This window comes from Zosterops lateralis (genome assembly GCF_965231275.1).
Source record: "Zosterops lateralis genome assembly, chromosome: 3".
Lineage (NCBI taxonomy): Eukaryota > Metazoa > Chordata > Aves > Passeriformes > Zosteropidae > Zosterops > Zosterops lateralis.
The window spans coordinates 62494293-62515200 of record NC_139764.1 but is presented as its reverse complement, the minus strand read 5'-3'; the positions used below and the strand labels follow the sequence as shown (position 1 = coordinate 62515200).

General features: G+C 42.2%; 1 protein-coding gene across 1 annotated transcript in view; it reads left to right on the top strand.

Moving 5' to 3' along the window:
• The first annotated feature begins 2760 nt into the window (after positions 1-2760).
• The window catches only part of CLVS2 (clavesin 2), a 55482-nt gene continuing 37334 nt past the window's right edge, over positions 2761-20908 (top strand). The window contains exons 1-2 of the mRNA XM_083857353.1: positions 2761-3332; positions 11973-12147. Coding sequence (XP_083713479.1) covers positions 2944-3332; positions 11973-12147 — 564 coding nt within the window. The 5' untranslated portion in view covers positions 2761-2943. The remainder of the gene's footprint in view (positions 3333-11972; positions 12148-20908) is intronic.

Here is a 20908-nt window from a genome sequence, read left to right as displayed (position 1 = left end):
GCAGTCTGTCCTTCAAGCACTGCACCCCCTGGAAGAGTGACCTGTTACACAGTTTGTGGAGGATTGTGCCCATGGGATGGACTCACATTGGAGAAATTAATGGAGAACTGTCTCCTGTGGGAGGGACCCCACACTGGAGCAAGGAAAGGGCTTCTCTCCCCGAGCAGTGGCAGAAACAATGTGTGATGAACTGACCATTATCCCCATTCCCTGTCTCCTAGCAGCACTGGGGGAGGAGGGAGAGCTAGGAAGGAGGGAAGGGTGCAGAGAAGGTCTTATTTTACTTCTCATTATCCTGCTCTAATTTTCTTAGCAATAAATTCAATTAATATCTCTAATTGAGCCTGCTTTGCCCCTGACAGTATTTGATGAGTGATCTCTCCTGGTCCTTATCTCAACTCCTGAACCCTTTGTTGTGTTTTCTCTCACCTGTCCAGCCGTGGGGGTGAGGGAGGAGTGGCTTTGGTGGGTGTCTGGCATTCAGCCAGCATGAACCCACTACAAGGTCACAGACAGGATATACTATGGGCTTGATTTTCCCAGACACAAATGCCTGCAGCTCCAGCTCGCCTCTCACTGAGTGAATTTAAGGCACTTGTCACATGACCTACTCTTTTATTAGCTTAGTTGCAATGGAAAAGGCAGAGCAGAAGCATCAGGAATGGAAAATGATGGCAGGAAAAGTCTGGCAGTTTGTTCCACAGGGATGATGGAAACTGCTATTCTGAAAGGCTCTCTGTGGAGGTAATGTAGAGGAAGATAGTAAGAGCAAAAGGGAAATGAAGATCTCAGAATAATAGAATATAATAAAAAAAGTGCACAAACTATTTCTGCAGCAATAACTGCTCTAAGAAATAGGTATCAACCCAGATGAATCACATCTACAAAAAGGGGGTAATTTAAAGTCATTTTATCAGACAAAGAGAAATAAGCGTTTTTAGAGAGTGATTCAGCCCTTAGATAGATAGCATATCTTTCTCTCTTGTGAGACATCTCAGATCACATCATGAAATTCAGACTGAACAGAGCTGGGACACAATGACTGGGCATTATTAGAGTGGTCCTTCCAAAAGTTTTTTCCTTAAGCTGGGACATGGGAAGTCTGGTCCCAGCGGAGGAACCCATATAAAATCCAGTAAACCCGGAAAAACTCTCTTCAGCCTCCGAAAGAACGACAATTTTGCTACCTAAGCATTGCTCACTGCTCACTGCAGAGGGCTCGGCTCCCTCCTGCTGCCAAGCACCTGGTGACGGGCTGCAGACCGTGCTGGCTATTACTGAAATGTTTCTATTTGTCTGAGAACCCATCCTATACCTTGTTCCAGTGTATTCCCATATATACCCTCTGAACGGATCAGTGACCTTCGTGCCTTTTCAGTGATTCAGCCTGTGTGCTCTGCCTTTGTCACCTTGGGAAAGGAGCCCAATGCAGCACCAAAGAGCTGCCCATCCCATAGGAAGGAGGAGGAGGAGGTACATGTTGCAGGCTTTCCCGTGTTTGCCGTGTCCTTTGTGTAGCTCCATTTTTGACCGGTGTATTTGCATTGGGAAGGTCCAGTCCTACAGACAAAGGTCAAATGCTTTTCAGTGGAAACTTTTCCCCAAAAGAGACTGCAGCATCAAACTTTCCTGCATGAAAAAAGACATCTTTCCTCGCTCAAATATTCTGCACACAGAAGCAAGATATCTTTGCCCTTTGCAATATAATGACGCTGAAGACACGCTGCCTTCAACACGAAAGAGGGCTGCTTTATTTTATCCCCAGATTTTTAAGCTCACGGTGCTTCACGTTAGGAAATTCAGTGACAAGAGGGGATTGCTCGGAAAACCCCCTCTGGATGAGCAGCATCTCGTTACTGTCAGGACCCCGAGGCCGGGCTGGTTCCCCTCCCGCGGGAGCTCCGTGGGGTTCACGCGTGTCCCCGCAGGGCCCGGACACCGCCCCGCACCGGCCACCACCAGCTCATTCATCGGTGCGCAGCGCCGGCGGCCCCCGCAAACGCCCCCTCCTCCTCCTCCTCCCCCCGGGCCGGGGTCCCGCACCCTGGGGCGGCGCTGCGCTGCGCGGGGCGCGGCGGGGCCGGCTCTGAGGCGGGGGCGCGGCGCGGCGGGCGCGCTCCCGAGCGGGAGCGGGTGCGCGCGCAAGGCGGGGCCGCGCCTCAGGCAGCCCCGGGCCCGGCGGTGCCGCCTGCCAGCGGGGCGGGACACGAGCATCCTCCGGGCCGAGCCTCCTCTGCCTTTCCGGGCTCCGCTGCGGCAGCACCGACCGGCCAAGTACCTGCGGATCGATCGGCTTTCCTCCTCCTCCTCCTCCTCCTCGCTGCCTTTTTTTAGTTTGGTGGTGCTGCTGCCTATTTTTTTTTTTTTTTCTTCTTCTTCTTAACCCCCCCTCAAATTCCAGGGAGACGCTTCTGAAGCGGGGCGAGCGCTGATCTTACGTAAATGGTGCTGCTCCGGGGAGGGCATCATCTCCCCTGCCAGCCCCGGGCCGGGGGAGCATCCCTGGGCGCCGCTGGCCCTGCCTAGCGACCGGGCTGCCGCCTGCCCGAGACCCGCCCCGGCAGCGGCACCGGCACCGCGGGGGCGGCGGAGAGCAGCAGCCCCCAGCCCCCAGCCCCGCATTCCCCCATCCCCGCAGCCCCCCAGCCCCGCTCCCGGCGGGTTTCGGCGCCTCCGCGGATGATGCGGCGCGTTGGAGCCCGCGGCGGGGAGGGCGCTATGTCAGGGAGATAAGGCGGCTCCGCCAGCAGCCCGGGGGCAGTGTCGGTGGCAGCCCCCCCGAGCCGGCTGCCCGGAGCCGCTGGCAGCTCGGCGGGCGGACTGGCCGCGGCGGCGGGGCCCGGCGGGGCGGGGGAGCGGCGGCCGGGGCACCCCGCCTCCGGGGCGCTGAGGAGCGCGGGCAGCAGGGCCGGGGAGCAGCAGGAGGAGGAGGAGGGCAGCGCCATGACTCATTTGCAGGCAGGTCTCTCCCCGGAGACTCTGGAGAAAGCCCGGCTGGAGCTGAACGAGAACCCCGACACCTTGCACCAGGACATCCAGGAGGTGCGGGACATGGTCATCACCCGGCCGGACATCGGCTTCCTCCGCACCGACGATGCCTTCATCCTGCGCTTTCTGCGGGCCAGGAAGTTTCAGCACTTCGAGGCGTTTCGCCTCCTGGCCCAGTACTTTGAATATCGCCAGCAGAACCTGGACATGTTTAAGAGCTTCAAGGCCACAGACCCGGGCATCAAGCAGGCGCTGAAGGATGGTTTCCCCGGCGGGCTGGCCAACCTGGACCACTACGGCAGGAAGATCCTCGTCCTTTTTGCTGCCAACTGGGACCAGAGCAGGTAAAAGCAGAGCCGCTCGCCCACCTGGACCCATCCTCCCCCCGGGCAATGCGTGGGAAAGCCGTGCCAGAGCACAGGGAGAGAGGGTGGGCAACAGGGACACACCCGGCGCTGCCCACAGGGGGCTGGGCAGCAGCCTGGAAGGCAGAGGGGGAGAATAAAGGAGAAATACGTTTTGTGGCTTAAGGCCCTTTCAACCAGCTCATCCTTTGGGGTGTGAATTTTGGGAGGCGCGTAGGCACTGCTGGGGTGCTCTTCTCAACTATCTGCTGGGAGGTTTACACCCTCCTGCCTGCCCTGAGCCCAAGTGAGCTGGCACGTAGATGATGTGCTTATCCCCCAGACAAAGGCTGGTTGCACTCTCGGCTGCTCTTTCTGCCTCAGCACACACAGAGCTGCTCAGGTGCCGTGGGAGAAAGTGAGAGATGCTCTGTGTACAACAGGAGTATCCATCATGGCTTTTGAGCTGAAAAGTTTGCCCGTGCAGGAAACTGAGACTCTGAATCCTTTCCCCTCAGCTGAAGAAAGCTCTTCCTGAGCCACCTGGAAATGCCAGGATGGAAGTTTCTGTAGCCACTTCTTTTTCCACTCCTGCTGCTCCAAATGTCAATTCTCTGCATAATAAGATCCAAGTACACAAAGCTTTGATGGCAAATTGAAGTCTCTAGAACAGTTTCTGATCTTTTTTGGGGGGGCATTACTCTAGCCTGAAGATGATTTAGTAGGGTGACCCAAGAACTGTCTCCCATCAAGGCCCTTTTTAGCAATTGGCTTGATATTATGTGACACTATTTGTTTATTCTAAATACATTGTGAGGGTGTCACACTCATTTTCTCCTGCAGTTTAAAATTATATCCACAAAAATAGCTTGATTTCAGTACATTTAAACTCTCTAAAACCTGCTTCTATGGGCACTGCATTGTTTTCTTTGGCTCCCAACCTGAGTGCAGGTTTGGGATCTGAATCACTTTTTAGCAAGAAAACTTAGAATCTTGTAAGTTGCCATTCTTATTGCAGTCAACATAGTGCTGAGTGCTCAGTGCAGATATCCTCAGCTCAGCTACTTTGGAACTTTGGGGGGACTCAAACAACTGTCCGTGTGGATAGAAAGGACAAGACCTGGGGGAGAGGCATGCTTAAGTTTGCCCTTTGGGTGTTTGTTTTGCTGTCCTCTGTGTGGATTGCTGGATTGCTATCGCAGGGAGCATTCCCACAGCTCCCTGCCCTGGTTGGTGTTACAGCTGTGGACAGGTCTCCGTCCAGAGGGATGCTGGCCCACCTTGGCTTTCCTCTCCTCCAGACACAGCAGCCACACCCACACTGTCAATGGCAGAAGTTTCCTGTACCTTGCTGACCCATGAATCAAGTCTAGGGACTAGGAGAAAGCTGTCTGGCAGAAATCAAAACTGCCCACAGCCAGGGTAATGATTAGAAAGGGTGGATGAATAGATGCAGAGCTGGGGCCAGCCTCCTTTTTCTGCTTTGCTTTTCTAGCAGATGGAGCATAAAAGCTGAGTGAAGAGCAGTGGTGATGAGGCTAAGGACTTGCTGAGTGTGTTTCCTTTCCCAGATAAGGACCTTCCTTGTTTCCAACATAAGGATCAGGTCAGCTTTTAGTTTTAAAAACAACTCCACAAACTCTTAACAATCCCTGAAGGAAGAATTAGCAAAGAAATAGATGTTTAGGACTTTTATTAAGCTGTATGTCTAAGATTAAGAAGTTCTCTTGTTAAAGGTAGCATGATCTGCTGTATACTATTGTTTCTTATTAATGAAAAAATCCTAGAGCTTTTTGTGACACTTGTCATATTACTTGATTTGATCTTAGTCAAAAGAATACCAAGAATTCAAGTGCAGAGATAAAGCAGAATTTAAAATAATTATTGCCATCTAGAAAAGATAGGTTTGTTTTCTTCTTGATGTCAGATATGCTGATATTTAAAGTACATGAGCTCAGCTGACACAGCAATAAATTTAATGTGGTTTTTTCCATGAATTCCTAATATCATACCGTATTAATTGGTATGATTAATATTATTTATGCTATGACAGCAAAGTGGCTGGGGTACACTGGAGTACCTAATGGACGTGTTTGCAATTGGGTGCCTACAGCTTTTGAGCACTGCATGCTCACAGCACGCCTCTCCTCCAGAGCGAGAGATTTGTTTTCACACAGACCACTCAGACAAAGCAGAGAGAGCTGAAGCCCAGCTGTGGGGAGTGGCTTGCTCCAAGGCACATGACAAGTCAGTGACACATCTGGGAATGGAGCTAGGTCACTTTCTTTTCTAATTAATTTAGTGCCTTCCATTATGTGATGCTCAGTGGCTGAACCTGGGGAGCATTATGCCTGGGCTGCTATGCAGTATGTCTCAAGCTTATTCCTTAACTGACTTGAGATCTTGCAGTACATAACCCAGGGTTTCCTCTTAAAGCAACAGTAGTAGGATTACTTATTGGAGTCTGTCTTGTTTTGCCCTCTTTTTGTGCTTCATAAACTAAGTTAATAGAGCACAGCAAGCCTCCACATTTATTATATGTGCAACTTATTATGGCCAGGATGTAACAATTAGAAATAAAAAGTTCCAATTTGTTATTTAAATGAATAGCAGACATACTAGAGATGATTTATATAGCATCGTCAGCCTATGATTTACATAGTTCCAATTAAAAAGAAAAGTGTGGGAGGCAAAAAAAATTCCTGTGGTAAAACAAGCCTGTGTACTAGATGTTAAATCATTAAATTAAAGCAGGGCCTGAAAACTGTACCAGATGTCCTGCCATCTGAACAACCCAATCAGACATGTATTTAAAACAAACAAACAAAAAAAGGAAAGGTGAAAGGTAACACGCTCAGTAGCCCAGCAGTTTTTCAGTAGGATCCAGCCCAACTCTCCACCCTGTCTGTAGGATGGGTAAAATGAAGGTCTGTGGCTTTCCTGCCAGGAAGCTGGATAGCACTCAGGGAGGGATCAACCTTCCCTATTAGCTTCCAGATTGTTGGTTCTTAACTACATTTGGCTTGTAGGTGTCTGTGTGCATTTAAGACTCCCTTTTCTTGATGTGTCCAGCTGGTGAAGTTTTTTTTCAGTTAACAGAGCAATTAACTTCAGCTCTCAGCTGCAAGGGATCTGTTATCATGCATGATCTTCTGTGTGCATCCTGGCACCTGGACACACATTCTGCAGGAGTATCAGTCCATTTTGATGCTGTGTGTTTGAAACCTTTCTGGTATTAATTATCTCAGGTTTTTCCCTAGAAAGTGCATTAGAAAAGTGCAATGATACCTAGTTCTGTCAGTGTCACAGTGACCCAGTCAGCTCACACCGTCCTCAGTAAATATGGAAATCTCCTGCACTCATTTGCTGCTGCTTCTGCTGTTGCATCAGACAGGTTACAGCAGGGCAAAGACAGAGCCCACGGGTTTGCTTTCAAAACCAGCCTTTCACGTGCACAAGTGCTGGAAACTTTCTTTTCCTTCCGTTAAATGAAAATTTAACTTCTGTAGCTATGAGGAGGCTGGTCTGCTCCTCAGCTCACAATAAACAACAGGCAAGATGGCAAGGTATTTTTCAAGCTCTGATGGAAGCAGTAAGACAAAATAAATAGCAGTGCTAATAGTAGTAACGTATTAAAAGTAAAAAAAAAAAATGTTTAGTAGAGTCAGTTTTTGTTTGGAAGTTGTATCTTCCAAATGATAACTATTAACTAGTGTAAACACTGTCATTTTTTTCTACAGTTACTCCTGCTGACTGATGCTGTTATATTGTTTCCTAGTTTTCCCTCCCTATCTGCCTATCATCACCTGTATTTAGACTGTAAGGGTTTTAGCTAGGGATAGCTAAGGGTTTTAGCTAGGGGTAGCTAAAACTTTTAATAATAGCTTTTTGATCAATGTAAAATTTAAATCAGCTGAATCTTCATTTGTGGCTGTGACTGTTTGACACTGGGCTAATATGTCACCTAATTAATGATATTAAATCTGAATCTAAAAGCTAATCTGGTAAAATATTTGAAACAATTTTTATTTTTTCTATGCATTTTTTGTAACAGTGGTGGTGGTTTTTGTTTTTGGAATAAGGTATCCCCAGGGCATGCTGCCACTATTTAAGCAGAATACCCATAAGAGAACTTTCAATCCCCCATCTTTTCAGTATTCAAATCTGTACTCAGACTGACAAACCAAGGAGATATGAGGCATAATTTCAAAGTACTCCTTTGTGTATCTTGAGGGCTCTTGTTTTGGTGAAATTCTAAAAATATTGAGCCAGAACAGTATCTTAGAGATGGGATGATGGCTCAGAGACTTGGCTTACTTTCTCTTTTAAATCACAGTGGCACAAGAGCCCATTTGACAGAAGCCTTTTCTTGTCCAAATGATGAGGAGCTTAAAATACAGCCTGTGTATACTTTATGCATTTCAAGAGATGTATGGCTCAAATTCAAGCAAAGGAGACTTACCATTTATCTCTTCTAGTTCACATCCTGAGAGGCAGATTCATGCCATTTAGTCCTAATTCTCAAAATGGCTTCAAATTTCTTTCTTTTAGGGAGGAGATGACAAATAGCCATAGAGATAGTAGGGCAACTCTGCTAAATGAGATTATCTGTTATTCAGGGCAAAATTGAATTGACTAGAACCAGAATCTGGTTAAACAGATGATATGGTTGATGCCACTCATCATCAAGAGCATAAAGTATTGAAAACAGCTGACACAGCTGAGTTTGACATGAGAAATCTGTACCCTGTATTCTCCCTGTCTCTTCTCTTTATGTTGGCCTGGTGGAGTTCACAGTGGATGCATACAAGAGGATGCTTAAACCACATAACTTAGATGTAAAGGTGCAAGGTCCTGGTGAAGTATTACCAAGAGTTGATAGCTATGTCTGCCAGACTGTTTTCCTCAGAGATCCTTGGAAATAAGTTGAATCTGTTCATATCCCTCCTCAAAAAATCTCATATAGCTTTTCTTTTTTTTGTAAAGGGGAAATTGCTGCCACTGTTAAACTACAAGAGAGTGGGATGCTCAGTACATTGTTTGAGGTCTTCTGTTCCTGACAAATAAAGACCTCAGTGAGGCATTTCCCTCAAAAGCTCTGTTGCTGTTGGGGTAGAAATGGTAGCCATCCCAAAGCATTTGAAAGAATCCCTGTCAGTGTGGCTGTTATCCTGTCACACCTTCTCAGGCTCTATTTCACGTCAACCTGAATGAAAGATTTCAGGAGATAGCAGGGTCTTGCACACGTGTCCCTGCTTCAGTCAGTCTCAAGCTGGGACTCACATAAAAAAGGAACATTAAGGTTGCATTATATATGTGATAATGTATTTACAGCATTTTTTACTCACATTAATAACTGGACTAAAAATTTTGTCTAAGTTTTCCATTCAATTAAGTATGGTTCTAAAAAGAGAAGGCGTTAAATAATTTAAATTAACTGTGAGTTCTTGATTATTCTAGCAATTAGTAACGTCTTGCTAGCTACAACATGTCCCATAAGAGTCTGTTTAAACAAGTGAATGCATCTGGATTTAGCCATAAATATATTAGGATTTATTTGTTCACAGCTTAACTTCAAGCTGCTACAGAACATGCACTGTAGCCAATTGGGCCCAGCATGCCCTACATATCTGACAGCACTGGGGCAAGCAAGTCATTAAAAAACTGGTGCCAGGACAAAATGAATGGCTTGCTTTCCCTAAGTATATGTTTTTACTTAGCACAGATTAGTGAAAATAAGCCAGTACCATCTTCCCCTCAGACTGTGCACCATAGTATCTTCAAATTAAAGGCTTATATTTTACTCTTTTTTCTTTTCCTTCAAAGTAGAAAGGCAGTCAAAGCGGTCTTGGACCAAATACCTTTCACACTCACTAGCTTGTCCTGTTTTTCTCACTTTTGACTGGTCATATTTCTGTATCAGTATAGAAAATGATTTCAGTGTAGAATTAAAGTTTCAGCAACAAAATCCAGAGTAATTTTTCATAACTTCTTTTTACGCAGGATTTTGATTTCCCTAAAGTCCAGCCAGGAATGGAATGTATTTTATAGCTGAGCCTGTGCATCCCAGTGCTGGCACAAACAGTAGCAGCAGTGAGGTGAAATGTTGGACAACATGGGGCTGAAGTGGATTAAAGAGGAGACTTTTCACAAATAACTCTGTGCTGTGTGAAAGCTTCCATGCAGTTCCTTCAATCATGTTTTTTTGCTTGGGCTGCTCAGTTGATACTTTCAATACTCAGCATTTTGCACCACCTAGGATTTCATCTACCACAGCAGGTTTATATTTCTGGCTTGCCTTAGCATGTGTTCAGAGTAAAAGTTGCTTTAAATACTTGCTAATGGATTTGTCTGTCTTTCTGGTGCTCTGTAATGCACTTAACTAAGGTATTGAAGCCAAGAGAAGAGACCCAGTACAGAATGAAGAATATCCTATCTTCAACTAATTGCCCTGAAAGGTATTTGAGGTGGGACGTTTGATTGTTAGTGACATGTCTCTGTGTACTCCTGATGTAGCTTTTTAGACTTTAAGAATACTTCAGATACCTCCCTCTGGCAGAAAGTGTTCTTGCTTGCTTTTGGCCAGACCTGTTTTGTGCAGGACTTCTCTCTTATTTTCAGTGAGTAAATATTTTTTGTTGTTGTGGACTGTATTTCTTGCACTAGCAGACCTACAATAGCAGTCATGGTGGTGAATATGCCATAGATTTGTGGAAACCCAGCCCTGTGGCTGTTATTTACTCTCTGTGACAACTGAAATCCTGTTCCCATTGCTGCCTGACAGTTTTCCTGTTGACTTGAATACACATAATTAGGTGTATTTCTATTTACAGGTATACATCTTGTATTTAACACTTAGGTATACATAAAAAAAGCATTTTATAGTCAGTCTTAGAGGGCTGACTGGCCTCACAAATGAAGAATCTTTATGTGTGATGCACCAGATTTCTAGCAGCCTTGTGCCACTAGGAAGCTGGTAATCCAAGGCATGTGATGTGTCCTTTAACTCCTTAGGGAGGACATTAGAGAGGTACATCAGGAACTTGGGACCCTCATTCCTGGACTAAATGTAGGGTTCTGCATTGTGGATCCCTTCTGGAGAATGAGATCTTTTGAATGGGACAACCTAAATGTCAAGTAGGGTTGAGGCCAATTTTAGAATTTGTACATTTTTAATGTCTGTTCCTTGTATGAGCTGTGGTCAAAATCGTCCTTAGACCAAGGCATTCCAAACTTCCTGTAAACCTTAGCTCTTAGAAAAGTAAAGTATTAGAAAAGAGTTAAATCTCAGAAAATTTCAAAGGAGAGGAGTGAATATTAAAAAAAATTAATCCCTGTCAATCATACACAATTAAAAAAAAATCTCCAAGATCCTTCCCTTCCAAGAAGGGAAGAATTTTGATTTTACAAAATTATTTTTAATGCAACTCCTAGTGTTTTGTGGGGAAAACACACTTTCTCCTGTTCTGACAGGAGAGTCCTTTTTTAATCCCTTTCCTATGAATGCATAATTGGGAAGTTCACTGAGTTTCAGTTGGCTAAAAAAAAAAGATGGAAAGATGTGAGGAGTCAGCTAGAACTGATTAATTTCATTTGTGTTATTTCCTTTTGCAAATATTTTCAAAATACAGTTATGTCCACAACAGAACAGAATTCATTGTATTAAAGCAAGTTGAATTCAGTATAATTTAATGTAATTTCTAAGTAGGCACACATGCTCATTGCTACATATGTAGAATGGTGAAGAATTCTCTAGGGACCCACAATTTTGAAAACTTCTGTTTGATGCCATCATGGGAGACATTTAAAGGGCCTTGCTTAAAAATATCTGTACCCTGAATATTTGACTCTTTAATTTCTGGAATATTTGTACTTCTGATATTTTTCAGGTTTAACTTTCTAGTGCTTCATTTAATATTGTGGTGTGGAGCAGCAAATTTATGTCTGTTTTGGTAACTGTTTATAAAATCCTACAGTCCTAGTATGGTTTGAGTTGGAAGGGACCTCAAAGATCATCTAGTTCTAACTCTCCTGCCATGAGCAGGGGCACCTTCAGTAGATAAACACCTCAAAGCCCTAGTGTGTGTTATTTTCTGCTTTTAAGATCCTTGAGTAATCAGCCTTCTGTAATTGTGGATTTAAGAGAAAAAATTACACAGAGAGTGGGATAAGGAGAGCATGTGGAAATTCCCCATTTTAGTTGATAATTTTGTAGGACATGTTATTTCATTTCCTTTTAAAAATACAGGAGGAAACTGGATCTACACTTCTGGTATTGGTTTTCGGTATCATGATTTTAGAAAAATGCAATTTATGTGGAAGCTCTTAAACAGACATGTAATTACACATAAAGATACTAAAGCATCTTAGGATACTATGTTGTATCTAGTTTAAATTTGGGTTTGATGTGTTACATTCTTGTAGTTTGTTCTGGCTGCCTGATGATCAATAGGTACAGAACCCTTCTCCAGAAGATGAGCTCAACTAATGGAGCTTTTGAGGATTTTCCAGCTTTAGGCTCTTCTGAGTACACATTTGCACTCTTTGATTTAAACTTTGGACAAAGGGAAAATACTCAGAACTTCTCCAGCTCTGTGGTTGTGCTCCTTTCCTAACCAAATCCCCTCTTCCCATTCTCAGGTACACGCTGGTGGATATTTTGCGTGCCATACTTCTTTCTTTAGAAGCCATGATAGAAGACCCCGAGCTGCAAGTGAATGGATTTGTTTTGATTATAGACTGGAGCAACTTCACCTTCAAGCAGGCCTCCAAGCTCACACCAAGCATGCTTAGATTAGCCATAGAGGGCCTTCAGGTAACATTATTATTTTCTTCCTTTTCCTAGTTCTTTTTTATTTTGCAGTTCATTACAAATCTAGGTCAATAAAAAAGATTGAAACAAAACCTTAAGATGTGGGTGTATGGGCAAGCTACTTGTGACAGAAGTGTGAACTCAGTCAGCTAACTGCAGTAACTCCTGATGTGTAGGCTCCTTCCTTGCTATAAATATGAGGTAACTTTTTTGTCTTCATTCCAAAGTGACTGGCTTTCTGTAAATTCAGATGGTAGCTTCTGCAACAGGAAGTTAGAAGTAATCAGTTTATATTGTGATTATGCACAGGGCTAATGAAATAGGGGTTGCTGCTGTCACGCCAGGTTGTCTTTTTTTTGTTGATTCTTTTGGAGACAGGCTCTACATCATTTACCATGAAAGTGTGGGGCTCTGTGACTGGACAGTTATCTGGGACTATTTATTTACTCAAAGTTCAGCATGTGCTTGGCTCTTTTTCTGGGTCAAGATTAATCTGAGCAGCAGCTTCTGGGACTGAGCATGCAGTGATTTAAATTTTTTCAGCTCATTGTAAATGCACTTTGCATGGCACAGGCACACTGGTGAAAAGAGTACTGCATCTCACAACTCACATCTCTTTCCTATGGTATTTTATTATTGTTAAAATGAGAAACTAAAATTGTTAAGGTAGTTGTTTTCTGCACAAGTCTGGGTTGCCATGTTAAACGTATCTATAATTCACTCCTGTGGTAGTGTGCCTTGCTTTTAGAAGGACACGTATTCCTCTTCTGTGATGTTTCTATCATTTATACATTTTTATCACTTATAAACCAAAATAACAGCCTTACCTCTGAATTTTTTTCACGGTGATAGTGTGATTTTTGAAGACACTTGTATAGCAATGTCTTGTATAGCAGTAATATGGAGTTTTGATCTAACTGATGAAATGGCTCAACTACTATTCAGCCTGCTGTTTGCTCACAAAAAGGTAGTGACATGAGACAAAGTTCTCAGTTCTCATTTTGTTGTTTTTCCTTATGCAAGAGGTTGATTTCATTGTCTTCACAAATACCTCAGAAGGAATTGCAGCAGTGAGACCTGTGCTCTAGAAGTGTTGCATTTCCTTTCACTGCTTTCAAAGTTGTTTTCTATTTTGTGCTTTTTTCAAAGTTAGCCATTGTTTTCTGGTTTAGAACATGAAGAAACCTTTTAGTAGTCTTTGTTTTCAAATGTTGGTGTTTCTTCTTGGGTGTTATTCAGAGATGGGTATTTTGAGGTGAGCTGCAGTGAATAATTGCATCTGAAAATATGAGAGGTGACCTACCGAACTTCAGGCGGGCTCTGATACTGCATTCTCCTGCCATCAATTGGTTCATGACTGAATTGAGGAGAAGTCCATTGCCTTACTTAACTTACCTGTGCCCCCAGCTTTGTAGTTTTGAATATTCCAAGTCTGATGGTGGCCAGAACCTATGCATCATTTTGTGCCCACTGCCTTCAGCGCTGTTTACTGCAAAAGCAGGCATGAAATGCTCCAGAAGAGAGAAGGAAAAGGCATTTTTGTGACTGCCTTTTATTTTGGAGGAAAATGCATAGCGAAAACATCATTCTGAATGATTTCAAAGTAAAAAGTGCTTAATCAGGTAGTATGAAAAAGAACAGGAACAACTCACACACTATTTATTTATGATCTTTGTAAATACTTTCTATTTAATTAGAGAAATGAAATTTACTTTGGCTTATAAGATTTAACAGGGCTCAAGATGCTGAACTTTACCATTTGGAGAATTTAAATATTTGTGTTGCTTAGGCGGAAGGGGATAGTGAGAGTGGGATTAGTGACCACTGAATTTGATGTTAGCCAAATCCCTTTGCCTTCTGAATGAAATCTACTGAATTTGAATTATATTTGCTTAGCTTCCATGGTGAGCAGAATACTCAATATGGTATGTACCAAAAACTCTACGAGCTATGGCAGCTTTTGGCTTTTCACAATGCTTAATACATAGAAAATTGCTTTTGAAAGTAAGATAAGTAAATATATAGTTTTCTACTGTATAGAAGCAGTTCTGGTATATTTTGTCTGCATATGTGTTAAATGAGAGTGTGAAAAGAATCATACCCCAAACTAACTTGTTTGAAAAGCTTCCTAGGTAGCTGTTTCCAGGAAAAGAGGAAAATGCCATTTTGATCATGGCATTTACAAGACAGTGCTCATCTGTAATCTGATGGGAAATTCTAGCACACCAATTGCAACGTTGCTGTACCAAACAATTGGTGCAGTGGAGGTCAGTGCTGGTTTGTAGAACAACCGGTCTTGCCAGACAAGAAGAAATCTTTATGCGGAGGTGGGGGCATTCGGCTGGGACTCTCGATGCTCCAGTCCTAGCTCATACACTGGTTGTGTGCTTTTGGAAAAAAAGGAGCAACACTCTTCCCTGCAGATGCTTGTGCCTGCAGCACTCCTGTTGCTCCTCGTTAGTGAGAAGGAGGATTTGCACTTAGAGCTCCTACACTTTCCCTAGTGTAAAGTCAGAAGCAAAATATTTTTTGAGAGCTGAAACACATGCCTCAACTTTAGGACTTTGTGATGACTGTCCCTAGTCTATTCAATGTGTGGATGTTTGTCAGTTCCAGTCTTTAAGTGTCCATTTTTTCCCATTCATTGATTTCTGTAGCCAATCACTGATTTTGGGCTTGTGAAGAAGCTCATGTTACTCAGCAGCTGTGTTCCTGAAAGCAGGGAGTGTTAGTGTTGTGTGCTTTAATACCTGAGTGTCCTGATAAGGTCTCTCAAAAACTCAACAAAATTTTGCCTCCTTCACCAGCAATGGTTTGCAATCTGTGTGTTTCAGCAGTTTTTCCCATAGAAGAGAGAACTTTTGAGAGCTCTGAAGGAAATCAGTCCTAAATTTCCATAGACAGTGATGAACTCTGAGCAAAAAAACCCAGAATGTATCAGATGGTTTCTGTATAAGGAACAATTAAATTAACTGGAATTAATCTGGATGGAAGAAGAAAAACTGTAAAGTACAGAAATCAATAAAACCTTAGAATCATAGGATAATTCAGCTTGGAAAAGACCTCAGGAGCTTGGCAAATCTAACCTCCTCCTTAAAGCAAGGTCCCTGATGAGATCAGACCAGCATACAAACAAGATCATAGGTGGCTGGAGAGAGTGGACAAGCTGCAGATGTTATTTGTTATTTACATTTTAAGAAATGGGCATCATCAGATGATACTAGGAGGACCTCTGGCTCTTTCCAAGACACCTTTGTACAACATCTGGGGAATTTGTGGAACTTTGTGCCACAAGGAATTCTAGATGCTTAAATTTTAGTTGTATTTGGAGAAAATGAAAAGAGAGATGAACTGAGGATTAGTAAATATATAAAAACCAAATCAAAGTTTAGAATTCCTTAGGCTCTAAAAAGTTGGAGATGAGGTGGATGCTGAGTGGAAATAATCACATATTGTCCAAGTTGTAGCTGCCCTAGGCTCGATTTTTTGGCCCCTGTTAAGGACAGGATATAAGGCTAGGTGGACTTTCGTTATGGCATAATTAAGTCACATGTTATATACTCCTTCTTCCCCCATTCTGAAAACCTGCCTTTCATTTTAGTACTTCTGGCACTGCCCTGACTCCTGCTACCAAAACACCTAGCTGAGAGCACCTGGGCAGAAAGAGGGAGGATAATCTGGGTATGATTATTTTCTTGGTGATAGTTTTTTTTTTTTTTAATAATCCCCTATACAGACTTTTTCTTTTTTTAAATTATCAAGACAGCATATATCAAGACAGCATATCAAGACAGTTTCAAAGACTGAAAATTCAATTTGAAAATTATATTGAAAGTTGGACTTATTGTTAACTCTGACAGACAGCTTTGGGGGTGATTATAATTGAGTTTTGCAAAATGGAACACTATAGGTATGCACGAATCACTTAAACTGATTAACTGATATTAAGTATTCTAAAACTTGGACCACTAATTCCTTCTTAAATATTGATTTCTATTTAGTGCATAATAGTAGCTGCATGCATGACAGATTTTTTTCATGCATGTTTTCACTCAGGCAGGCTGCACATCCCAATGCTTAGCAAAAGTGCACAGTTATTGGTGGCTGAATGTGAATGCTTCTCCTCTAGTTGAAAAGCTGGTGGAAAAGAGATGGTACACATTTAAATGGGGAGCTGAGCATATGTGGACAGTCAGCATTGTTGCAGAAGACAGAAGACTCTTGCTTCTGGCACAAGGGTGTTTGGAAGAAACAGTGATAGTGTTATGGGGGACAAGGCAGGTCTTTTAAATGTGTCCTTTATTTTGTTTTTCTGGTAACACAGGAAGGCTTCATAAGCTAAAACAAACTCACTCCTGTAAAAATGAAAGCAAACCAGAAAGTAAATGAAGGCAGCATCCTTGCAGCTGCAATTACTTTCAAAAACGTCTTTCACACAGCTGTTCTTGTGAGCTCTGTGAACAATATCCTCAAGCAGATTTGTGCAGCAGTGCAAGGTGGAAGTACCAGACACAGACCATGTACAATCTGGTGATGAAGGTGACAGGACTTCCTATTCCCATTTTCTCTAAGTGTGAACTCTACCACTGTCATACAGGTAATCTTGCTGAACATCAGGGCTGTTCAACAAGCACAGAGAGTGCTTAAATTTTGCCATGTGGTTCTGGACTACATCTATGCAACCAGCATGCTGCAGTGCCAAGGATTGCTAAGACAGGAACTTCCAGAACTAAGGATGCCTCTGAAAACAGTATTTTGATTTCATATAATTACATGGTCACATGCTCTGTGCAGTGCATAAGATTGTTAATAAGGAGCTGAAGGAACAGTTAGTACTAGCAGTGAGCTGCAAACCACAAAACTGAGCTTTAAATGTTTTTGCATCCAGACATAAAAACAAACCCCTCTTATTCAGGGCTTGAATTTTCCACCAGTTTTTAAGAACAAGGTTCTGACACTTTGCATATTGCTTGAGACAATATTAAAATGTAGCAGACTCAAGCTTTTAACAAGAATATCTTCTGTTTTCAGGAAGTCTAGTAAATAATTTCATTCAGGTTTTTTTTGTTTTGTTTTGTGTGGGTTTTTTTGTTTTGTTTTGCTTTGTTTTGTTTTGTTTTAATCAAAGAATTAAGTAGTTTGTAAATGCTAGAGCCCCCTGAGCCCAGGACTTCCCAGAGAACAAAGGGATGTGCTTGTAAACTGCATAATTTCATACCAATTCACCTCATGTTCTGTAGCAACAGCAGTTAAATGGGATATTTTTCCTAAGAGCTTGTTATTTTCAAGAGTTTGCTTACACTCAGTCTTTCTTGCTTGTAAAAAGGCCATAAAAAGGCTTACCAGCAGTTTACTGTGGAAGCAGGGTGGACTGGAAGTGATTGTTATTTCTAGCTCCTCACCTAATGTCTGGATGGTCTTAACGTGCTGGCTGAGAAAGGACTTTATGGCCATAGCCTGAGTTCAGCTACGAGCAGGCATGTCTGTATAGACACAGCCATTATTCACTGTGCTTCCAGCTATTAACCTGTTACTGAAGACAGAATAATTAATCTACTTGCTAGAATCTTTTATCATGGTTATAAAAAAAATGTTGAATGCCTTTACAATGTTGATTTATGTATTCTTACAAACACACTTTGAAGATGAGGGGATACCATAATATTTTTTATTTTCATTTTTCTATCCCCAACTGAGAATATTCTACTGAAAGATCACTGTTAAGTGTTTTCTAATTTGGGGTGCCCACTGTGACAGGCTATGGTCTGATTTTTAGTCACTTTTTACATATTTGGAGTCCAGCTGACATTTATTTTTGATCAGGAGGATTCAAGACTTTAGTCTTGATCTTGAGGCCCCCAAGCCATGAGTCTGAGTTCTAGCATGGCTAAATTAAGAGCTTCTTATTAGATTCTCTTTGCATGCACATAATGCCACATGGGCTGCCACCTCTGAAACAAATGAGAAGCAGCAGCAAACTAAACTCCCCTTTCCCTCCGAGAAACCCTGCTCTGTGGCATCTTACTGAAAACTGCAAGGAAGCTTAATGGAGTTAAATATCCACCCTCCAAACACTGCCACTGGATCTAGTGGAGTATCTGCCTGCAGTAGGTTGTCATCCTCCCTGTGAACCTGAACAAGAAAGACAGAGGGCACTTTGCCAGTGGTTTGCAGATATTTGCTGTAAGCAAGGCATGATTAGTTGTGGGGAGCTTGGCTTTTGTTCAGAGACTTTGATCTAACTGGCACAGACTCTTTTGTTCTTTCCTCCTGCCCTTTTTGCTCTGAGCAGGCTTTGCCACAGTCCTACTGTTCCCAGTTCCTCAACCCACTCCTGCTGACATTGCCTTACTTTGTACTAGTCTTCACTGATCTGGGGCACTGATGGCATCCTCCAAAACCTCAGTCACCATAGATGACTGCATGGCACATTGAGTTCATCCTAGACTCCTCAGGAGATTTCAGTCTTTGTGATCTCACTGCCCAAATGCTCTCCACATCTGGCTTCCAGTCTCCTTCAAACTTCCCACCTCCAAATCTTCTTTTAACCAGTGTTCCCATTGCTCTTCATACCAGTCACGAAAGTAGCACTGGAGAGTGAGTGCTGAACTGTTCACAAACCAAGTGAGTCCTTCAGACCCCAGGCTGTTAAGGAAACTCTCCCTTTAGTTCCTCACACCAGAGCTGGCCTGCTTGATCCACATTGGCTCGGTGCCCATGGGGCCAGGCAGGAGACACTGGGAGCTTCTGAGGATGTTACTAGAATGTCATGGCATGATCTAGAAACAGAAGAATATTTTTTGAATCTGATGTTTTCTTCTACTCTGCAAAGTAGATGTGGTTAGTGTAGAAACCAATGAAAATGCTCATAGTTGACATCTTTCCATCAGTTCTGTCAACAGAAAAAACATCCAAAAAAATTATGGCATCTCGAGAGAAAGCAAATAGAAGCGACACATACATGCAGGCTGTTTCTTTCCTGAGCTTTTGCTAAATGCTATCCACTTTTCTGTTTTTCTTCTCTTTATCAGGAAACTGAAAAATCTATCTGTGTTAACTTAAGAGAGCGACTAAATTGCTCTGATTAGGCTGAAAAAGTAATACAATACTAAGGTGACACAAACATGAAGGGCTTGTAGCACAAACTCAGTATAGGCAATTAATTCTTGTCACTGTAAATGACTTTCTGTTGTTTCTGGTAGATCACAGTTTAACAACTATATAGGTATAACCAGTCCTCAGCTTCAAAACTGCTATTTATTTTTGAAAGTGTTTTTTCTCAGTCAAAGTCTAAATATTTCTCTTTTCTTCAGTATCTTAAGGCCATAAAGGGAATAAATAGTAGTCTTCCTTGTAAGGTCACTTAGAAATAAAACTAATTTGTTCTAAATTGTAATGTTGGAGACAGAAGGCATGTTTTAAGATCATAGTTCACCTTCCTGCTAAGGCAAGATTATCTTGTGCATTATATTTTCTAGTGCTTCTCAGAGTTTAATTTAAAAGCTCCAAGGCAGGTCTGGCACATTCTTTGGAAACCTCTCTACGACTTCTTGCTCTTCAGATTTCCTCTCGGCATTAATCCTAATTTTTCTATTTCAAAGTGTCAACTCCTATAAAACCCTTTGCTATTTCACTGTGTGCTGTTGGGTCCGAAGCAGAATTGGTATGTGACTCTCAGTAACCCATAGAAAGGAATTGTTTTGATGCAGTACATATCTGCAGCAGCAGTGATTTGGAATCAGGACCTGGAGATGTTCCCCCTGACTTGTTTGGCACTAGAGATGGTGAGATGTGAAAATCAGTGGGATTCTCTTTGTGTGGAGAGCCTAAATCTATCTTTTAATGGTGTTCAATTTACTTGTGTTATCAATCCATTTTATATATGCATCTTTCACGTTTATCTCAAAAGTATCCACTGGATCATTTTGCAGTTATTTTCTGAAACCAGTCTAACCTTTGTTTTCCATGATGCTAATAAATCCCCTGTGATCTTATTAGGCTGTGCACAGCTGTCTTTATGTTACTGTATTCTGCACATACTGCCCATGTATATAATGCCTCTGCCCCCAAAGTCTTACAGTGGTCCATCCGCAAAACAATACCATGTATTATTTTGTGGTTTTGGTTTATATTCCTTAGCAAGTGTTCACTTCCTTTGACAATTACTTTTTATTAATCCAATTTGCCTTTGGTTATAAGAAAATTGTGACTTTGTTTATAAGTGCTGTGCAGGAGGAGCACTGCCATCATAATTCACTAATGTTTAAAAACAGCTGTGGGAAACTTCTCTGAGGGAAGCACCATAAAAAATGTGAAATTATATGGCTGGTGATGGTTTCTCTCATCTCGTGTTTCCTAATCATAAAACAATTTAGAAAATTCAATTTTGTGTGTTTTAATAGGCATAACTGTTTAAATAAGTGATGTTTTGGTGGTGATTTAAAGTAGTTCAGGAGCTGAAAGTTTAGTTATATAACAAATCAAGAAAATTGTATTTCTGAAGAAAAAAAAAGTATTAATTCTTTTTAAAATATCATGCTCCTGTGTGGATAATATACTTTAAAAGAAAGCTCCCTTCTCCAAAAAATATTTCTGTAGTCTTTTCCTGCATATTTTGCAAAGATCAGAATATGTTCATTAAAAACATCTCTTCTTATTATGTGGAATATGCAAATAGTGCTTGTAATCTTTTCCAGTGTTTTTTGTAATGAAAAGAATTGGGTAGTGATGTTTTGTTTACATATAATGAATATCTAAACATGGA